The 22147-nt window shown below is 51.9% G+C and overlaps 1 protein-coding gene across 2 annotated transcripts; it reads left to right on the top strand.

Annotated features, from left to right (window-relative positions):
- Positions 1–1012: 1012 nt before the first annotated feature.
- On the top strand, positions 1013–21099 carry ISM2 (isthmin 2). 2 transcript variants are annotated; one of them, XM_049898099.1, is made up of 6 exons: positions 1013–1228; positions 11145–11387; positions 15640–15985; positions 17425–17565; positions 17817–17900; positions 19299–21099. In XM_049898099.1, the coding sequence occupies exons 1-6, from the start codon at positions 1088–1090 to the stop codon at positions 19814–19816; spliced, it is 1473 nt and encodes a 490-aa protein (XP_049754056.1). In that variant the 5' UTR covers positions 1013–1087; the 3' UTR covers positions 19817–21099. The 2 variants fall into 2 exon arrangements, with proteins under 2 accessions (XP_049754056.1, XP_049754055.1); XM_049898098.1 differs by lacking the exons at positions 17425–17565; positions 17817–17900.
- Positions 21100–22147: the final 1048 nt, after the last annotated feature.

Here is a 22147-nt window from a genome sequence, read left to right as displayed (position 1 = left end):
TGGAACCTCACCGACTGCCCTGTGTTGGTGCCGCAATCACAGTGCCTAAGGGTCCATCCACCACTACAATTCTCACGGGTCCTCAGGGTTCCTGGCCTCGGCCACAAGCTGAGGTTTTACTCCAATCCCTCAGAGGCAGGCCATTATTCTGACCCGAATGTGGCCTACACACGAGGTTTCCTGCAGGATCTTCTACTTCCTCATATGGGTCTCTCCACTGTTCTCCTGGGACTTTATCCCCACATCTGAGTCTTAACTTCTTCCTGATTTTTAAAGTGCTCTGAGACTCCCGAGGGAATTGGGTGCAGAGTGGCAGGTGTTGGGTCAAGTTTCCTCTGGCCTCCAACTCAAGTAGCAGCGGTGGAAGAGCTTTCGGGAGCCGCGTTGACACCCTCAGGAGTCGCTTCCAGACCTTCCTCCTAAGCAAACCTACCTCGATGCATACATAAATATTTGCCCATGATGTGAAGGCTTGTTTGGGCCGCGGCCCGTGCCTGCCCTCGAGGCCCTGCCAGGTCCGTGCGCCCCAGCGTAGCGGTCGGAGAGCGGAGGTGGTGTCTGGCACATTGGACGAAGGAGTGGGAGCGCAGGGCTGGAGAAGCCGATCCGTGAGCTGCAACTTCCTCGGAGTAGGAATTCGCTTGAGGCGGCGACGGCGACAGGGGCAGGGACTGAGGGCGGGGAGGCAGCCAGATCAAACAGAGCCGCCCGCTGGGCCAAGAAGTGTCCGGGAGCGCTGAGGGGGCCACACTTCCAGGCAGGGCGGGGGACATCCCGGTGCGCTGCTGACCCGGAGAGCAGCTCGGGCCCCCACGCCGGAGCCAGGGCAGGGGAACTGAGGGTGGGAGAGCCGCGCGCCCTCGCCCCCCGCGCGCTCCCTCTCCACCCCACCCCGCGCGCGCCCGCCCGCAGCTGTCCCCTCCGCCCCGCGCTCGCCCGAGGCCGCACGGTCTCCCCTCACGCGCCCCCGGAGGTGGGAGGCCAGGCCCGAGAGGCAGCCCCGCGCTCCCCGCCCCTGGAGAAGGCGAGGCCCGGGGCCAACAGATCCGCGGAGCAAGGCGCGCGGCGCTGATCCTGGAGGGAGACGATGCCTCGGCTCTCCCGCCGAGTGCGGCTGCTCCTTGGCATGGTGCTGCTGACGGCGCTGCTGGCCGCCGGGCGCGGGCTCCCGCTGAGGAAGCCGCCGGGGCCCGGACCCCGGGCCAGCAGCCCCGCGAGGCTGGAGGAGGTGAGCTGGGACGCGGGCAGCGGTCTCTTGAGTGAGAGGGGCACAGGCAGGCCGGGGCGCCCAGGCACCGAGGGGGAGTCTCCGGCCCCAGCGCGGCGCGGAGTGATGCCAGGTGCACCGTCGGACCTCCAGGTGCCGCGCGGGGCCTGGCCGGGCTGTAGCGGGTCAGCGTGGGGAGAAGTTTCACTTCTGTACTGAATAATGTAGTCCGGCACCCAGGGGCCACCCGTGGCGCGCCCGGCAGCTCGTCGCCCTGAGCGAACTTCTCCTGCAGCAGCTCTTGCCAGGTGCGCGCTCGGAGAGGAATACTGTGCTTTGAGGAGTGGGGGGGCCGGGGTTTCTGCAGGTTTATCCGAGAGATTCACACAGGCAATTTCTTAATTGAAATCCTCCAAGGATTCAAGCCCTTCAGGTGTAAACTGAGGCAAGGCGAGGTAAGCCAGGCCCTCAGACGTGCTAGATGGGAATAACCAGGCAGAGACCTTTATATTACTATGGCCTCGGAAAAGCAGAAGACGGGGTGCAGCCTGAGGAACTCCGCCAATCTAGAGGATGTAGTGAGGCACCTTCTGGGTGACCTGTGGGTGGGCGTTGGGGATGTAAGACAAAGGAGTGAGACCGGAGAGTGGTTTCAGCCTTGGAGAGAATCCATGGTCTGTCAAAGGCGGTGTCTCCTGTCACTGGACATCAACAGCCCAGCCTGTTACCACCCCCCCCCCCCGACTGTGGTGGACATTCGTCCCTACGGAGACGAAGCCAGGGCTGGGCTTGTACCAGGGGCGTTCAGGGACAGGTCTGTGTGACAGGTGGCCCTGGGATCTTCCATGCACCGAGCTGGGGTGGGAGGAGACCAGAGTGATTGTTCCCATTTTCTTGAGGAGTACACTGAGGGGCCCAGAGAAGCTCAGACAGGGCTGAAGGGTTGTGAGAGCAGAGCTTGGGCCATACTGTTAGTGCCCAGGCTGTCCATGCACTTGAGAAGAAGAAAGGCTCTGGTAGTATTTCTCAGCTGTTTTTCATTACCATCTCCCTAAGGAGGCCTTGAGGATATTGGTTGTTCAGTGGTAGAGTTCTCACCTTCCATGTGGGAGGCCTGGGTTCCATTCCCGGCCAATGCACCTCGTGTGCAGCCACCACCCATCTGTCAGTGGAGGCTTTCATGTTACTATGATGCTGAATATAGGCTTCAGTGGAGCTTCCAGACTAAGACAGACTAGGAAGAAAGACCTGGCCATCTACTTTCTGAAAATGGGCAGTATTTCCTTACGTTATGCATGGGACCGTCAGGAGTTAGGACCAACTCAATGGCAGCTAACAACAACAACAACAACCAGAAGCCTGTTAAGTTCTTTTTTCCCCAACTCCCCCCTGCAATGAAATTTCAATACCACAGATGTACTGCTTAACTGTTTGTGTGCTGTGTCCCTTTGGAGAGTCACAAACCATTCTGGTATCTAAGTTTTTTTGCCCCCCTCTTTTTTTTTCTCCCACCAAAACAGTTTTCGCCCCTGTTGAGAATGCATGCTGTAGACCAGGGTTTCTTAATCTGGACACTACTGTCATTCTGGTCTGGATAATTCTTTGCTCTGGGGACTGTCCTGTGCGTTGTAGGATGTTGAGCGGTATCCCTGGCCTCTGCCTACTAGATACCAGGAGCACACTCCTCCTCACAGTTGTCTCCAGACATTTCCACCTCCACCAAAAGTATCTCCAGACATTTCCAAATGTCCACTGGGGGGACCACTTCACCCTGCCCCGTCCCTCACCCACGCCCCTTTCGAGAACCACTGCTGTAGACAAATCTAGAGGCACTCAACAGCCTGGGGCCAGCCCCACCTCCTAGGTAGAAATGACAGTGGTAATAAAATTAATTAGTGTTGCTTCTACTTACGCATCACAATTAGTGATTTCTGTTGTAGTTCTTACCACTTTGTCTTGTCATTATTTTTAGTAGGTTTACAAAACCTACCCCCAGTGAGACCAGCCTAGAGGATGAGTTATTTCAGAGCCGAAGTCATATCCAGCCTCTGCACAGGGCCTGGCGCAGAGCCCTCAAAAACATGTTAAAGCAAATTAGTGCTGTGGAGAAAAAGCAGAGCTTGGAGCCCAGGCTGGGGTTCTGGTCCCAGCAGTTCATTAACTCATGCGTGACTCACCTTGGAATATTTCCTCACATTTAAAATGAGAGGCCAGTTTGTCTACATGATGTCATTCAGCTCTAGCATTGTTCCATGAGTCTGTGTGATTTGTGTTAAAGCGGCTATACACTAATGGTGTTATTTAAGGAATCCTGGTGAGAGAATGCAGACTGCTCTTATGGGTACTTGGGTGATGTGTCAGAAATAACTGACCAGCCCAAAGACCTTGAGGAAGATACTAAAGAACATAAAACCTCCTGGAGTTACAGGTATGGGAAGAATGAAGGGAATCAAGCATTCCCTGGGCCTTCCAGAGTCGGTAAACATTATTTAGTGTGATGTTATTTCATTGTCACTATATTTTGACATGGGCTTTGTTCCCATTTTACAGGTGAGAAAATCGAGGCACAGAGAAATGAAGCCTTGCTGGGATTGGGAGCCAGGTCTGTCATTATCAGCAGTTATGCTGGGGACTGTATATCCATCTTTTCATACCATGCCCCAGCCTGTTCATCCTAGGTCTCGAAAACAAGCGTTGGCATTGTGAACAAAATGTGCCACCCCTACTCTGGGGAAGGCTACTGCTGAGTGTCTTAGTCATCTAGTACTACTATAACAGAAATCCCACAAGTGGATGGTCTTAACAAGGAGAAACGCATTCTCTGATGCTCTGAGAGGCTAGAAGTCTAAATTCAGGGTGTCAGCTCCAGAGGAAGGCTTTCTCTTTCTGTCGGCTCTGGAGGAAGGTCTTTATCATCAATCATCCCTGGTCTAGGAGCTTCTCAGCATAGGTGCCCCAGGTCCAAAGGATACACTATTCTCTTGGCTCTTGTTTCTTGGTGGTATGAGGTCCCCACCCCCCATGTCTCTCTGTTCACTTCTCTCTTTTATATCTCAAAAGAGATTGACTCAAGATACAACCTAGTCTTGTGGATTGAATCCTGCCTCATTACCATCACAGAGGTAGGATTTACAACACACAGGAAAATCACATCAGATCACAAAATGGTGGAGAGTCACACAATCCCAGAAATCATGGCCTAGCCAAGTTGACTCATATTTTTGGGGAGGACAATTCAATCCACAACCCTGGGTCTCAGTTTACTCCCACAATAAAATAGGAATCAGAGAACCCATTCTGTCAGATGGAGTGCTTGTGAAAAAGCACTGCACACGTGGGTGGCAACATCATCACATGGGGTCGGGCCGGGCAGCTTGCTGGTGCTGGAAAGGCAAACATGACACAGCCTTGCCTCAGTGCTTCTCTTCTGGTTAGGGAGCCGGAAACTACTCACACAGCTTCCGTGCCCAGCATTTTGTGCTCCTTGGTATTCCCATCTATGGGTGGGACAATGGCAGTGGGCCCAACAACTGTCCCAGGGTCACTGAGCTAGTAAGTGGGGAGCATGATCCAAGCCCAGCTTTTCTTAATTCTGAGCACTTAAGCCTGGCACCCACCACCTCCTGGGCAGATAAAGGAAGAACTGGGGGAGGGCTTGGAGGTCGATATCACAAGAGCATGATGGGGGTTTGAATTAGATGAGAAAAGGACTAAGAGAGGACAGCTCTTTAGGCTGCAAGGACTGTCCAGGGCTAAGGGTTCCCACAGGGGACAGACCTGGGAAGTTCACGCTGCAGCAGCAGGAGTTCAGCTGAGGTGGAAGGAAGCATTTTTTCATCTTCTCTCTTTGCCACTCTAGCTAAAGATGTGTCAATTTTACTGATCGTTCCAGAGAACCAACTTGTGGTTTCTGCTCTGATCTTTGCTATTTCCTTCCTTCTGGTAACTTTATGCCTAGTTTCCTCTTCTTGTTCTAGCTCCTCAAGTTATAGAGTTAGGCTATTGATTTGAGATCTCTTTTATAATGTAGGCATTTATTGCTATGAATTTCCCTCTGAGCACTGTCTTCATTCTGGGGTGGCTGGATTCATATCAGCCAAAATAGATTTCAAGTCAAAATCTGTTATAAGGGTCAAAGAAGAGCCTTCTGTAGTGATAAAAGGGTCAATTCATCAAGAAGATATAGCTATTATAAATACATATGCACCTAATATCAGAGCCCCAAAATACATGAAGTAATAACTTTGTGAGGATGTGGTCTGAGAGTGAAGAACCATGGGTTGGAGGAAGGAGCCTCCAAGCCTGGGGCGGTATCATGCCTGGTTGTTGTTGTGGTCTTTGACTTGATCCGGGGGAAACTGATCAGCACTACACTGATGGCCCAGTGATTGTCCAGGCAGTTGCCTGGGAGCAGCGGCTGGATTGCAGGAGGGTGTGGTGGGTTGAAAGACCTTTGCTGCCAGGAGGGTGGCACCAAGAAGCAGGTATTTTCCTGAAGGTTGACTTTCTTTGGTTGGGTCTTTCTGGCCCATTCGGTGAATGTGTCAGAAAGGGAACTGGACCCAGTTTTGTGTGATGCCTGCTGGCCTTCTGCAACTGGTCACCTTCCCGCACTTGACAATTATTCTCCTTTGAGGCCATTTTTCTCACTCTTAGAGGTTGGAAGCATGGGAGAGCTGGGCAAGAGAGAGACAGAAGGACAAGAATGGGGGGTGGAGGCTTGGCTGTTCCATGGCCCCAGGTAAGTCCCCAGCCTCCTGGATCTCAGTCTCCTAATCTCATTCGTCCCCTTCTCCCCTCCCAGGGTTGTTATGAGGATCAAAGGGAAAGATGGATGTGAAAAGTAGAGCATCCTATTTTAGTGTTTCATTCATTCAACACAACACAGAGTGCCAGGCAGTGGACCTGAAGGCATGGCCCCCGCCTGGAGTTAGCAAATCACAGAGTTAAAAGACTCTCCAACCAGACCACCTGCCTTCATCCCAGCTCTGCTAGCTCCTAGCTGGGTGACCCCGAGTAAGTTACTTCACCTCTCTGGTCCTTGGTTGCCTTATCTGTGAAGTGAGGATGATGTTATTCCTTGCCCATAAGGTCAATACCTATGGGGTGCCCTGCAGAACTGGCTGCATGGTCTGTGGGGCCCAGTGCAGTATGAAAATGCAGGTTCTCTTTTAGAATTTCAAGATTGCAACAGGAGAGAATTTAACCAATTGTGGGGCCCTTGTAACCCAGGGACTTGTGCAGTCAGGAGGGTAGATGAGGGGTATAATCAGCCCCCTCCCTCCGCCCTTGGCCCTTTAGCCTGACTTGGGAGGCAATGCTTTTGAATCACAGGTCCCCAGCACACCCCGGGCAGCCAAGGTGACTGTGTGTCTAGCCTGGTTCTGTGTGGATGGGGCTGGGGCTCAGCAGCTGGGGCTGTGGGAAGGGGAGGCACTGCCTGCACCTGGCAGCTAGATTTCATTATCCGGATCAAGTTCCCGACCCCTGAGGCACAGAGGAGAAGGGAGAGCTGGGGAGCTGTAAGGAGAGCTGGAACAGGTTAGCAGGCAAGCAGGCAGCCGTGCAGCAAGGGTCTGTGGGCATCAGGACTCTGTTACGTTAACTGAAAACATGTGGCCCAGGGGCTGCCTGGCCAAGCCTTGGAGGGCACAGGTAGACCCGTGTGTGTGTGTGTGTGTGTGTGTGTGCGTGCACGTGTGCACATGAGAGAGAGAGGGAGAAAGGCAGGGAGAAAATGAATTATGGTGGGACTTTATCTTGGAATGAACCTAGTCTCTATCTGGGCAGTGACATCATCACCCAAAAGAATGGAGTTGTGTATTTGTGCATGTGTGACCTCCTCATGTGAGCTTAACAGCTAGGGGAGATAGTCCTGTCACCTGTGAGATAGGACAGTTTTTCAACAGGTCAGAACCTCAGAGTTAGCCTCAGAACATCATGGCAGTTCACCTGCTTGGAGATTCTGCATCAGTGGTGAGGGGCAGGGACGGTGGTGGGGCTCTTTAGGCCTGAATAGGATGTGCAGAGCTAACACAGGGCCTGGCCTCTCTCAGAATCATCTGTCAGCCTCTAGGTAACATTCCGTGCATGCTTACCATGTGCAAGGCACGATTCTAACTCAAAAACCCTGCAAGACAGGGACTGCCATTTCCCTGATTTACAGAGGGAGAAACTGAGGCAGATTGAGCAATCTGCCCAAAGACACGCACCCCATAAGTGTACAAGTCGGAATCTGAACCCAGGGAATGTGGCCTTGAGCCTGTACTCTTCATCCCACATTCACCTGGGAGACATGATGATGAAGGTAGAACGCTGGGGATGTAGAGGGTGGATGACCATGAGGGGTTATCGTCAGGACTGTATGCCCATGAACGTGTGTGCACAAACACATGGGCATTGAGACCTGGCAGAGCTGAGTGTGAATCCTTGTCCAGTTACGTGTAACCTTTGAGACCTTACATAATTCCCTCTTATCCTCACTGAGCCTCCAAAGCTTTATCTTTAACATAGAGGTAGCCACGCTCACCCCTCAGCATTGCCAGATTCCTTTATTCATTCACCTGTGATTTATTGAGCTTCTACAATGCACCAGGCACTGTGGTTGGCACAGCAGATATAGCGTGAACAAAGGAGATCAAAATCCTTGCCCGCATGGAGCCCACGTTCTGGTTGGGGTGAGTGGCAGAGGTAGGTGAGGAGCCCAGCCCAGGCCTGGTAATGACGGTGGGCTTAGAGGTTAGTTATAGGCTGTGGGTCTGGATACTCTGCCCATGGCCCCTCAGTCTCCATGTGGATTTTGTATTACTGTATTTTTATGCAGATAACACACACATTATATGTTTTTTTGCCAACCCCGCAACCCCCTTGCTATTTTCGTAAGCATGTTATTTACGAAAAATACAGTAGTTTTCTAGTACTGCCATAGCGAAGTACCACAAGCTGGTTGGCTTTAAACAATAGAAATGTATTCTCTCTGGAGGCCGGAAGTCCAAATTCAGAATGTCAGCAGAGCCATGCTCCATCTGAAGTCTCTAGAGGAAGATCCTCTCATATATCTTCCAGCTTCTGGTAGCCCCAGGCGTTCCTTGGCTTGTGGCAGCATCTCTCCAGTCTCTGCTTCTGTCTTCACATGGCCATCCTCCCTGTGTGTGCCGGTCTTTTCTCTCTTTTAATAAGGACACTAGTCGTATTGGTTTAGGGCCCACCCTACTCCAGTATGACCTCATGTTGACTGATAACATCTGCAGAAACCTTATTTCCAAACAAGTCACATTCACAAGTATCGGGGGTTAGACAGGATCCCTGGCCTCTACTTACTAGATACCAGTAGCACCCCCACCTCCAGTTGCGACAACCACAGATGTCTCCAGAGATTGCCAAATGTCCCCAGTTGAAAACACTGCTCTGGAATCACTGCTGAACCGTTGCACAACCTGCCAGAGGCAGGCCTAGCTGCCACAAGGTTGAGCCACCCAGATCAGCCAGAAAGTCTGCAGGACTCCCAAGACTGCCTGTCTCTGTGCCCCAGAGGCTACAGACAGAGTGGAACCACTGAACAGTCCCAGGGTGAGTCAGGCTCTCGGTGGAATCATGGGTGGGAGCTGCCAGGAAGACGGCATCAGGGGTGCTCCAGGGCCTTTGGATTGGTCCGCGAAGGATAGAGCTGTTCTGTTACTCACCATCCCTCTTTCCAGCCCTACCTCCTTGCCGCCTAGACCAGAGCACTTTGACTCAGTGAGAGACTTGGGGCCCCTATGCGATGGGTCCACAGTGGCCCTGTAACCAGGTATTTAATGCAGGGAGCCTTGGAGCCAAGCATCTGAGGGAGGGCGAGGGGCGACAGAAAATTTTCAATCTCTTTTCCAGCCTCTCAAGGAAAAAGAATGAGAGCAAGGCACTAGACTGATTAAGCCCCTTGTTTGTGATGGGGACTGTCTCATCCCTCTGATGTGTAGTGCTTGTCGCATGATGGCTAAGAGCATGGGTTCTGGCCCAGGGTGCCTGGCACAGATCTTGGTTCTACCACCACTTCTGTGTAACCTCAGGTGAGATCCTTGACCTCTCTGTGCCTTAACTTCCAAACCAAAAAAAAAAAAACAAACCCAGTGCCTTCAAGTCGATTCTGACTTATAGCAACCCTATAGGACAGAGTAGAACTGCCCCATAGAGTTTCCAAGGAGCGCCTGGCGTATTCGAACTGCCAGCCCTTTGGCTAGCAGCCATAGCACTTAACCACTACGCCACCAGGGTTTCCCCTTAACTTTCATTGTCTGTAAACTGGGGATGACAGCTGGCAACTACATTAGGGTTGTTATGAGGATTGAGAAAGTGATTGTTAAGTGTTTAGAACATTGCCCAGCATACAGTAAATGCTATGGAAGTCTTTGGTAAATAAAACTCTAACAGTCCTCCCAGATAGGATTTACTACCCTCATTTTTCAGATGAGGAAATCATTAAGTTGAATGAGCTAGTAAGAGGCAGAGCTGGGATTTAAACCCAAGATTATCTGACTCTCCAGAACCCATGTTTTTCTGGCCATATTACACTGCCCCAAGCAAGGTAGGAGACATGAGCTGGGGTCAAGGCTGTGGCCTGCGTGGGGCAGGAGTAATAGGCGCTGGGTCTCTGGAGCTCATAATGTAGCCCTGGAAGGTACTCTTTTTGCCTTGGGGTGGAGACCAGGGCCTTGGCTGGAATCTGGAGGGAAGTCAATGGCTGCTGTGCTCCAGTGCCCCACTGCCCCCACACCACCCTGCTCTGGCTGTTGGATCTGCTGTCTGAGCAAGTGAGCACCGGAGCAAGAGCCAGAGACAACCCAGATCTGCCTTTCACCTACTGTCTGGGCGGGAGCAAGGATGGCCCCAGTGTGGAACCAAGGACAGTGGCTGCCCACTCCCTGTATGTCCAGGCCCATCTTGGGGCCTTTCTGCCCCGGCTTGTGAGGGCCCCTTGGGGGATTCTGATGCAGGTAGTCTGCAAATTGGCATTTTGGAAGCACTGCCTTAAACAACTCGCCTCCCTTCTCTGAACCTCAGTTTCTTCATCTGTAAAATGAAGGTGTCAGATTGTATTTCTTCTATGTGTAGAAATCTAATGTTGGCATCATTTGTCCAAGCGCATTGTGGAAGGAGGACCAACTGCACCTTCCCTCAGCCTCTGCAGGTGTCAAAGCAGGCAGTGCTTGGATTTCTCCTTCAGTCACAGAGTGAGTTTGTGAGCCGGGTTAGACCCTGGGCTCCCAAATCACCCCTGTCTTCGTCATCTAGTGCTGCTATAGCAGAAATACCACAAGTGGATGGCTTTAACAAACAGAAATTTATTCTTGCACAGTCTAGGAGGCTAGAAGTCCAAATTCAGGGTACCAGCTCCAGGGGAAAGCTTTCTTTCTGTGTCGGCTCTGGGAGAAGGTCCTTGTCATCAATCTTCCCCTGGTCTCAGTGCAGGGACCCTGGGTCCAAAGGATACGCTCTGCTCCCGGTGCTTCTTTCTTGGTGGTATGAGGAGGTCCCTCTCTGCTCTCTTCTCTCTCATTTTATCTGTTACAAGATTTTTTTTTTTTTTTTTTTAAGGTGAAAGGTGATTAAAAGGTGATGCAGGCCACACTGCCGGGTAACTCCCCTTACATGGGATCAGGGCTGTGACCTGAGTAAGGGTGTTGCATCCCACCCTAATCCTCTTTAACATTGTCTAATCTTTTTTTAATCTTGCCTCACTAACACAGGCAGAGAATAGGATTTGTAACACATAGGAAAATTACATCAGATCACAAAATGCAGAGCAACCATAATACTGGGAATCATGGCTTAGCCAAGCTGACACATGTTTTGGGGGGACACAATTCAGTCCATGACACCCCATGACCAGCATTTTCAAGGTCCACATGGGGTGAGCTCCGACCTCAGTCACCCCTCCTTCCCGCTCTTTCTCCTTCAGGTCTCAGCCTTCCTAGATCCCAGGCCTCTCAAGGAAGAGGAGGAGACCCCACTGCTCCCTCGAGGCCGCGTCCAGGCAAGGTCTCACCGACACAGGCACCAGACCCTCGCTGAGTCAGCCTCCCTAACCCCAGTCGAGGCCCCCCTTCCTGGGACCCTGGAGGACATCCCCCTGCTGCTGGAGCTGCAGAAGCTGCCGGGATTGGCCAACACAGACTTGAGTGCCCCAAACCCCAACATCCAGGTGAGAGCTACAGAAGGGCCATGGGCCTTCAGCCCAGCGGACACCTAGGGAGTTGCTGACCTGAATGGCACAGCTCTCAGGTCAGGTCACCACCCAGGCCCCTATCCTGTACTCCTTGCAGGGCAGGGGTTCCTGTGTGTGGTCAGGGAGTTTGACCCCTCTGCCGTCCCTGTGGTGTAGTGAGGGCAGTACCTGCCCCTCTTCCACTTCTAGCTGTGGGACCGTGGGCAAGATGCTTGGCTTCTCTGAGCCCCTGCTTCCTAGACTGAAGCATGGGGTCCACAGCACCAGCCTGCAGGGCTGCTGTGAGCTGCGGGCGTTCTGAGACTAGGACAAGGCCTCGAGGGAAAGCCTGAGGTGGGACCCCACCCAGGCCCAGCGCCTCACTGCAGGCAATTGAAGAAGGGGCTGAGTGCCAGTGTGGTGGGCTGGGGAGCGGGGGGAGGGAAGGGTGGAGGCTGCCCACCAGCAGGGCTTTTAGCAGAGGAAACGAGGGGGCTGGGTGGCATTCCAGTGTACACACCCTGTTGCCAGTCCTGAATCCCTAACAATAATGCTGCATTTTTGTGTAGCACCTACAGTTTACAAAGCACTTTCGCCAAAAGAGAAGCAACAGAAGACCGTGAAAGCATAGAACATGAAGTCCTAAAATTGTTTAAAAGTGTATGCATATATGTTGTTGTGCTGTGTGGTCAATTTTGATTCATAGCGCCCTATAGGACAGAGTAGAACTGCCTCCATAGGGTTTCCAAGGCTGTAATCTTTTTTTGGAACATTTTATTGTGCTTTACGTGACAGGTTACCTAGCAAATTCGTTTTCCAATCAATGATTCTTACACAAATTGGTCCATGACATTGGTTGCAATCCCTGCAGTGCTTTGGCATTCTCCCCACTTCCTCCCTGGGTTCTCTGTTTCCATTAGTCTGATTTCCGCATTCCTCCTGGCCTTCTCATCTTTGGTTTTGGGCAAATGTTGCCCTTTTAGTCTCCTATAGTTGATTGTTTTAAGGAGCCCATTCTTCATGGGTGGTGGTGTCTATTTCATAGCCCTGCCTATTATTTGGCTGAAAGGTGGCCTCTGGGAGTTTCAAGTTAGAAGGTTGTCTTAGGGCAATAGTCTCAGGGGTTCCTTCAGTCTCTTTCAGACCATTAAGTCTGGTCTTTTTTTTTTTTAATTTGAAGTTTGTTCTTTACTTTTTACCCATGCTAACCAGGAACTTCTATTGTGATTCTGGTCAAAGTGGTTGGTGGTGGTAGCTGGCCACCGTTTAGTTCTCCTGGTCTCAGATTAGAGGAGCCTGTGGTTCATGTGGGCCGTTAGTCCTTTAGACTAATTGCTTCCTGAGTCTTCAGTTTTCTTCGTTCTCATTTACTCCAGGTGGGAAGAGACCAATAGTTGCTTCTTATATGGCTGCTCGCAAACTTCTAAGACCCCAGACGCTACTCACCATGCTACGATGTAGAACGTTATCTTTATGAACTGCCAGATAACCAAGATGTCCCCCAAGACTATGGTCCTTAGCCAAGGCTGTACTTTTTATGGAAGCAGATTGCCACCGACCTTTTGGTTAGCAGCAGAGCACTTAACCACTGGGCCACCAGGGCTCCTTCATGCGTATATGTGTATGTTGTTGTTGTTAGGTGCCATGAAGTTGGTTCCAACTCATAGCGAACCTGTGCACAACAGAACAAAATACTGCCTCGTCCTGCACCATCCTCACAATCATTGTTATGCTTGCTCCCATTGTTGCAGCCACTGTGTCAATCCATCTTGTTGAGGGTCTTCCTCTTTTTCACTGACCTTCCACTTTACCGAGCATGATGTCCTTCTCCAGGGACTGATCCCCCCTGATAACATGTCCAAAGTACACTAATAATGGCAACATGGAACGTCCATATGTGTGTATAGGTACATACACATAAATATATACGTGAGTACATACGTGTATGTATACATTTATACTACATATAAATGAGTACATATGTATGTGTGTGTTTGTATGTATGTACATCCACACACACACATCCACACACAAACACAAATTGGAAGATTAATCACCAAAATGAGATCTGTCAGTGACTGAATTGTAGGTGATTTTCATGTTTATATTTGTTTTTTCTGACATTTTGTACAATGACCCCTTATTACTTTATAATAGCCAAAAATAATAACTGCTTTTAAAGTTCCCCTTCACATAAGCAGAGCCCTTCTTGGTCCAGTGGTTAATAAGAGCTCGGCAGTTTGAATCCGCCAGCTGCTCCTTGGAAACCTTACGGGGCAGTTCTACGCTGTCCTATAAGGGTGCTATGAGTCGAAATCGACTCAATGGCGACAGGTTTTTTTGTTGTTGTTGTTCACGGAAGTGATTTGATTTGATTTATTCCCCATCTGTAAATGTGGTGGAAGAGTTCCTCTCAAGGGCTCCTGTAGAGATTTGACATCTGGTGGTACACTGGTTAAGCGCTTGGCTGCTAACTGATAGGTCAGAGGTTGGAACTCACCAGCTGCTCCACAGGAGAAAGATGTGGCAGTCTGCCTCTGTAAAGATTTGCTGTCCTGGAAACTGTATGGGGCAGTTCTTTTCTGTCATATAGGGTCTCTATGAGTCGAAATTGACCGGACGGCAGGGTTTAGCTCTCATTTTCCTGCCGCAGAGATGGGGAAATGGAGGCTCAGAGCTACTTCATGGCCCCCTGAGGCCGAGTAGCCCACCTCCGCCTGGAGCCAAAATTCCAAGCCAGCTTCTCCCCCTCCCAAGCGCCTTCTCCTAAACCCTGGCTGTGCGTTAGCCACCGTACCCAGCCCCACCCCAGGACAGTTAAATCTGTATCTAGAGTGGGGTGTGGGAGTCAGGGTTGGTTTAAAAAGCATCTTCAGAAATATTATTTGATGGTTACAAGGGTGGGGAGGGAGGGAAAAGGGTATCCACTAGTTAGATAGTAGACAAGAAGTATTTTAGGTGAAGGGAGAGATAACACACAGTACAGGAGAGGTCAGCACAACTGGACTAAACCAAAAGCATAGCAGCTTCCCGAATACAACCGAATGCTTGCTTTAAAGGCCAGAGTAGCAGGCGTGGGGGTTTGGGGACCACGGTTTCAGGGAACATCTAGGTCAACTGGCATAGTGAAATCTATTAAGAAAACGTTCTGGATCCCATTTTGGTGAGCGGCATCTGGGGTCTTAAATGCTAGTAAGCGGCCATCTAAGATGCATCAACTGGTCTCAACCCACCTTGATCAAAGCTGAATGAAGAACACCAAAGACATATGGTAAAGATGAGCCCAAGAGACAGAAAGGGCCACATAAACCAGAGACTACATCAGCCTGAGACCGGAAGAACTGTATGGTGCCTGGCTACCCCAGTCACTGCCCTGACAGGGAACACAACAGAGAATCCCTGATGGAGCAGAACAGTGGGATACAGATCTCAAATTCTCCTAAAAAGACCAGACTTAATGGTCTGTCGGAGACTAAGGGACCCCAGAGGTCATGGTCCCTAGACCCTTTGTTAGCCCAAGACTGGAACCATTCCTGAAGCCAACTGTTCAGACAGGGATTGGACGTGACTGTAAGATAGAAAATGATACTGGTGAGGAGTGAGCTTCTTAGCTCAAGTAGACACGTGAGACTATGTGGGCAACTCCTGTCTGGAGGTGAGATGAGAAGGCACAGGGGGACAGGAGCTGGTTTAGTGGACACAAGGAATACAGTGGAGAGAAGGAGTGTGCTGTGTCATTAGGGGGAGAGCAGCTAGAAATACATAGCAAGGTGTATATAACTTTTTGTATGAGAGACTGACTTTATTTATAAACTTTCACTTAAAGCGCAATTGAAAAAAAATCTTCAGGTGATTCTAATGCAAAGTCAGGCCTTAAGCTGTGACCCCATGTCCTCCGGAAGGAGGGCTAGTTTGGAAGAGCACTAGTTTTTGTTTTGGGTTGAACCTCTGCTGAGAATTTGCATTTCTAACAAGTTCCCAGGTGATGCTAATGCAGCTGGTTAGAGACCAATTCTGAGAACCACTAGTAGAGCAGTGGCTCTCAAAATTCATCATACATAAGAATCGCCTGGCAATTTGTTAAAATGTGGATTGTGATTCAGTGTATCTGAATCTGTCTGGAAGGCCAGGAAGATTAGCTGAGAGAAGACAGCTGGCTCTTGCCCCTGCTTCCGTCCCTTGTCTCCCCTCTCAGGGGTTCTGCTCTGAGCCCTCCCTCACTGGCCACCTGGCCTCTGTCCCTCTGCAGGTGAGCATTGAGGTGGTGGAGGACCCCCATGCGGAGGTGGAGATGGACCTGTTGGCAGAGCCCAGCAACCGCTGGCCGCAGGGTGCCCCCAGCGGGCTGCCTGCCAAGGAGCTCTTCTGGCCCCTCTTCTGGGGCTACCTGGAGGGCAAGGAGGGGGGGACTCGTCTTAAGAGCAGGACCCAAGAGGAAGAGGAAGAGGAGGATTACCCTGCAGAGTACAGCGAGGGCGAGGATGAGGACCAGGAGGACACCGGTGAGGAAGATGATGATGATGATGACGATGAGGAGGAGCTTGGGTTCAGTGGAGCCCCAAGGGACTGGACCTTTAAGAAGACAGACAGCTATGGTGAGCGCCCCCATCTTGGCATCCCCAGGCTGCTGCCCCTGGAGACCCTGAGTGGAAATGGGGATGGGAGAGAGGGCTAAGGGCTTCCCAGGCCGGGGCAGCTGGGGAAGTTAGGAGCTTAGGCCCTGGACAAATATCATCATCATCAAAAGAGTAACAATACCAATCACACACAATTTTTTTTTTTAAACAACATTTGACCCTCACAATAGCCCTGAGGTCCCCTCGGCAAAACAAGACACTCGTTAACTTTATATATACTCATATCTGTTTGTTTCCAGACAATTGAGAAATATAAATCCCACCACTCGTAACTGACCTCCAGACTGTATGGGTTTGAGTCTTCGCTCTGTTGCTTACCAGCTGAGTGACCCTGGGCAAATTACTTACCCTCTCTGTGCTTCTCTGTGCTTCAATTCCTTCCTCTATAAAATGGGGAAGGGTATAACCTTTACTTTGTAGGGTTGTAGGGAGTATTAATTGAGTTAATACATGTAAAGTGCTGGCATACAGTAAAAATACCATGTAAGTATTGGCTATTTTCCTTATTTTTATTAGAAAACAACAACAGCATAGACTGTTCAGAAAACAAAATGTCATCCAAGCTTGCCAGTCTCCCATGATGACGATTTTTAGTCTTGCATACTGTGGTTCACGTTTTCTCTGGGTACAGACGGGTTTCATGCACCAGTTGCAGCCATTTTCCCTGGAGCCTCCTCACTCAACTGAGGTGCCTGTGCTTAAGAATAAGCCGTGAGGGGCTTTTCCCCCTTCACCAAGAAAACGTCAACTAACACAGTTTTCATGACTTTAAGCTTTTCTCACATTAGTGTTCCTTAAACTCTTGGTGCTGGCCTGCTCTGGCCTGCCGGGAAGTGAGGAGAGAACCAGCTGTGTCAGTATTTCTGGGGGTAGCACAGTGAGCATTGGGTCTTGGGCTCTGCACAGCCAGAGCACTTCGGGTGCCAGGTCCTTCAGATAGGGAGCGGGTCCCTAATGTGGGTCAGGGACATTCCTTAATACCCCCAGTGCCAAGGAATTATTGCCAGCCTTGGTTTTGATTGGCATCAAAAACTATAGCTCAGAGAGGTAGGGGGACTTGCCCAAAGTCACATCAACAGTGGTCAGGCCACATCTGGACGCTGCCGGCTTCCAGTCCCAGATACCTGTTCCTCTTTATTGCTGTGTTGGCACAGAGCTGGTGGCTGGGGTTGTGCTCTCTCTGTAGGGCCACCTTGTATCTTTGCACAGGTTGTTCACTGCACAAAGGTACACAGCTGGGGCGAGTGGAGACTGAAATCCAGCCCATGCTTCATTTACTAGGCTGGGCACCGTGGAGTGGGCTGCATCCTCCCGAGGTTGGGGTGCTGCCTTTGAACTTGCACAAATGCATCCTGTGGGCTGTGCTCACTTACCCCCGGCTCCCTGCCTCAACCCAGACTATGAGCCTCAAGAGGAGTGGAGCCCTTGGTCTCCCTGCAGTGGGAGCTGTGGCAGCGGCAGCCAGCAGAGAAATCAGCCCTGTGGCTACTCCTGCACTGCCACCGAGTCCCGGGCTTGTGACCTGCCCCCCTGTCCTGGTGAGATGAGCCCCAGCCTCTGCATAGGGAGTTGCTTGTGTGGCTGAGACTCCTGGCTTGGTCCACTGGGAGCTGGGCATCCAGCAAGGGGTGGGCTTGGGAAAGGGGATGCAGGAACATGGTGGTCCTGCCTCATCTCAGGCCTGTCCCAGATGCTGTGGGCACAAGAGCCTAGTGAGGGCTGGGCTTCCCCATCAGGAGCACAGAGGTGCCTTGGGGTGCCACCAGCCCCGCCTCCTCTCTTCCCAAAGGCACCAAGGACGAGGACACCTTAGGCTTCCCCAGTGAGGGGTGGCAGCCCCTGGTCCACAATGTCACAGACGTGCTTAGCCCAGGTGAGTTGGGGGGCTAGGCTCTGACTGAGTGGTGTGGGGAGACCCCTGTAGGGAGGGTGGAGCTTTATTGCAAGAGCAGGAACCTTGCCTCCATCCCCGTGAGGCAGGGAGTACATCTTCCACCTGGAAGCTTTGCCTCCCCAGCAAGGGGCCTCTGGCACTCCTGACCAGTGGCCTTTCCCATATTCTTGCTGAGAGCCAGAGCTTGGGGGTCATCTGGTAGGGTGGACCCTTCCAGCATCCCCTGGATGGCCTGGGGACATTCTGGCTTCTGCTCTCTGGCCACTGTTTGGAGGCTCCTGACCAGGCTGTCTGAGGAGGGGGAGGCAGTGCTGTCTGTCAGAAGCAGGTCTGTAACTCCAGGAATGCCACTTCCAGGCAGCTTGGAGCATGCCAGGCTTTCACCAACACACTCTCAAGTTGTCTCTTGGTGTCACCCACACCCTGAGAGGAAGGCAGGCAGCTTCTGGTAGCCCCACCTTGGGGGCAAGGTCCATGCTCAGTGCAGCAGGTACTTACTGAGCCTGTGCAGACACCTGGCACTGCTGGGGCTGGGGATTCCCAGAAGACCAAGGTCTGATGCCTGCCTCTGGAGCTCAGGTCTTAGAGGGAGAGGCACACAGAACTCACTTGAGCACCACACTGAGAAGTGTGTCCAAAAGGTCTGGGAGCAAAGAGAAAGGAGCGAGCTGTTCTGTGTGGCTAGAGTCAGAAGCCACATTTCCCAAGGTAGAGAGGGGGAAGGAAGGCAGTGTGATCAGGGGAGCCACAGGAGGCCCAAAGGGCAGAGTGACTTGCCCAGGGTCATAGGGCCTGACAGAGGCCCGTGGTTAAAATGCTACAACACTTCTTTATCAGCTGGTTAAAACCGCTGCTCACCAACCACCCAGCTTCTTCCCCATCATCCAGCACTCAGGTAGGAGGGAGGGGGAAGGGAGAGTTGGTGCTTAGGGAGTGCTAGGTTTCTGTTAATGGTGGTGGAACCACTTGTGAAAGGACGGTGGGGATGGTCATACAACATGATGCACACAATCAATGTCACTGAATCGTAGATGCAAAAATTGTTGAACTGGCAAATGCTTTGTTATATACATTTTTACCACACACACAAAAAAAAACACACCTGGCACAGCACAGCCAGCATCCTTTCTGAGCCATGGCCTATTGCTTCAGGCTATGTGGCAGCCTTTATCTGTCAGTAGCAGAGGGCAAGGCAGACTGTCCCTTCCCTGATGTGGGTCCCTGACTCCTGCCCTCAAGGCCTTGCCAAGCCATACCCTTGCACTAGGTGGGGCCTGGGTCTTCTCTCTCTGGGCATTGCGCCTGGACAGGCCCCACCCCCACTTCATTAAGGGACTGACTGGCTCCCCTCTGCACCCCCTTCCCTGTCCCCTGCAGATGTGGACAGCTGTGAGAAGTGGCTGAACTGCAAGAGTGACTTCCTAGCCAAGTACCTGAGCCAGGTGCTGCGGGACTTGCCCAGCTGCCCATGTGTATACCCGCTGGAGGCCGTGTACAGCGCTGTGAGCCTGCAGGATGAGCACCAGGGCCGGAGTTTCCAGTGGAGGGATGCCAGTGGGCCACGGGAGCGCCTGGACGTGTACCAGCCCATGGCACGCTTCTGCCTGCGCTCCCTGCTGTCTGGGGAGAGCAGCACCCTGGCCGCCCAGCATTGCTGCTACGACGAGGGCAGCCGGCTGCTGACCCGCGGCAAGGGCGCTGGCACACCTGACCTCATCAGCACCGACTTCTCCCCTGAGCTGCACTTCAAGGTGGACACCCTGCCCTGGATCCTGTGTAAGGGGGACTGGAGCCGCTACCATGCTGTGCGGCCCCCCAACAATGGCCGGGCCTGTGCCGACAACCCCCCTGAGGAGGAGTACCTGGCTCAGTTGCAGGAAGCCAAGGAGTACTAATGAAGGTGCTGCTGGCCAAGGCTGCAGGGAGGCGGCCAGTGGTGGTTGCTGCTGGGCTGGAGAACTTTTTTGTAGCCTTCTCATGCTGCCCCTGCCCAGACTGGGTGAGTGTAGGAGCTTGCAATGCCTGAGGTCTGTTCTGCTGCATCGTGCTCTCTGCCTAAGACAAGTCAGGTGCCTCAGGTGCTGGTGTGGGGTTGGGGAGAAGGTCGAAGGGTGTTCAGGCCCAAGGTCCCTGGAGGTGCAGTGGAAATGTGTGTCCATGTGCATGCGGGTCTGTGTATGGGCCTCCCTCTCCTACCCTCTGGGAGGAGCTGGCCCAGCCTGGCCGCTTGTGTTCTTCCCTCTCCCTCTGAGCTGTGCTCTTTGGCCCTCGCTCTGCACACAGGTGTGAACCTGACTCTCTAGGCACATTCCCAAGATCTCACGGGGAGTGGCTGGTAGTCACTCAGACCCCACCCCTGATGGCCAGCTGAGGGAGGGCATGAGGGAGACAACAAAAGGGCCGGTCTTTCATCCTGCCCACAGTTGCCCTTTGCCAGGCCGACACCAGCCTTGGGTATGACCCCCTCTTCTCTCAGGGCGCACGTACCTCACTTGTCCTGTTGCCCCATCTCCAGAGCCTACCCGGGGTAGAGGACCAGTCGTACTGTGAGCTGTGCACAGGAGGGTGACCCTAAGCTCCGAGCTGCCTTTCTGGTGGACACCACTTGAGGCTGGGGCTGAAGGCCATCAGTGGGGCCTAAGGTAACAGACTGGCTGAGGCAGCTGGGGCAAAACAGATTCCAGGCAGGGAATGGGTCACCTAAGTCTGGTCCCTTTGTCCAGTCCTCCTCTGTTCTGCCCAGGTTGTCGGAATATGGGGGGTAGGAGTTGGCACTGTCCCTGAGTCGGGAAGTTGGTAGCTTGTCGCAGCAGCCGGGCTTGGGGTGTGCTCAGAACGATGTAGCACGTACCTGTTGGGGTGCTGGTAAACCAGCTCTCACGGGAAAATAACGCGCCTTGAATTTTAGCATTTGGCAATTTCCATGGTGCAAATACTCCCGCCACGACCCATTTCAAGCACCCATCATGATGTCACTGGAAGCCCTGAACTCTGAGTTGGGAAGAGATGTAAATAATCAACTCTTCCAGCACACCTGTGCCTCTCCCCGCCTCCCCTTCCGTGGGGTTGAAATGTTGAGGTCCCAACTGCCCTTGTTCACAAAAGCCTCCAGGAGGCAGGGGACTGCAGTCCTAGCCCCTAAACAGCTGCCCTGAAGCACTGGGGGATCCTCACAATAAAGCACTTTATTTTAAAATTTTGTCTGATGAAGCCGTGGGCACCAGTGGGGTCGAGGCTGTTGGCAAGCCTTTGCTTACAGCCCAAGTGAAGCTCACGTGGGTTGTATTTCTACCTATCTAACCCATGTTGTTGTTGTTGCTAGTTGCCATCGAGTCAGTTCAGACTCATGGCAATCCCATGTGTGCAGAGTAGAACTGTGCTCCATAAGGGCCACAGCTTTGAAAACCTAACCCATAGTTGAGTCTTTTTCTTTTCCTGAACCAGCTAGGCAGGCAGAGATCCCAAGATTCAAGGGTAAACCTCAGCCATCCCTATTCACACTTGTAAAGGGGCTGCCTAGGAGACAAGGAGTTGCTGGCTGGACCTCAGAAGCACATTTGCTCATAAGCTTTGGTCAGAGAGGTCAACTGCATTCAGCTCCACAAGGAAGTGGCCCCACTTGACCAAATAACCTGCTGCAGGGGGACCTCACGCAGAATTGCCCAAAGGACTATGCCTGTAAAATGAGAGGTGGACCTGTTCCTGCCTCGGTTAGTACCCTTACTGGATACTCCACTGTCACCCCTGGCATTTGGGGAAGGACAGAGACATGTCAGGAATTAGAGTGAGGGAAGGTGCATCCTTCAGAGCTGTCCAGAGTTGCCACCTGGAGGTGTCCGCCTTTGTTTACCATCACACCCAGGGACAAGTTTATTGGTCGGGTCCCAGACCACAGTCTAAAAATACTCTGGTGCAACTGGAATATTACAGGGTCAGGGAGGGCAGGATCTGAGGCCACCAGATGGGAGCCAGTTCACCCCCTCTCTCTCATCTAGGGAGTTGAAGATTAGCACAGGCATGTTTTAATTATTTTTAGAAGCTGATTTTTTTTTTTTTTTTTTAATACAAAGACATCCCAGAGTCTATTTTCACAGAAACTACTAATCCTTCTCCTTTCCAGTATTACTTACCTTGGCACTTAAACACACTGTCTAAATTTGATCCATACCTAACAGTTGTCTATTACCCAAACTGAGTTAGCCAGCCCCCGTTTTAATCTGTAATCC

Source organism: Elephas maximus, chromosome 10 (assembly GCF_024166365.1).
Source record: "Elephas maximus indicus isolate mEleMax1 chromosome 10, mEleMax1 primary haplotype, whole genome shotgun sequence".
Lineage (NCBI taxonomy): Eukaryota > Metazoa > Chordata > Mammalia > Proboscidea > Elephantidae > Elephas > Elephas maximus.
Note: the sequence above shows the minus strand (reverse complement) of the source record. Positions and strands in the feature narration are given on the sequence as shown.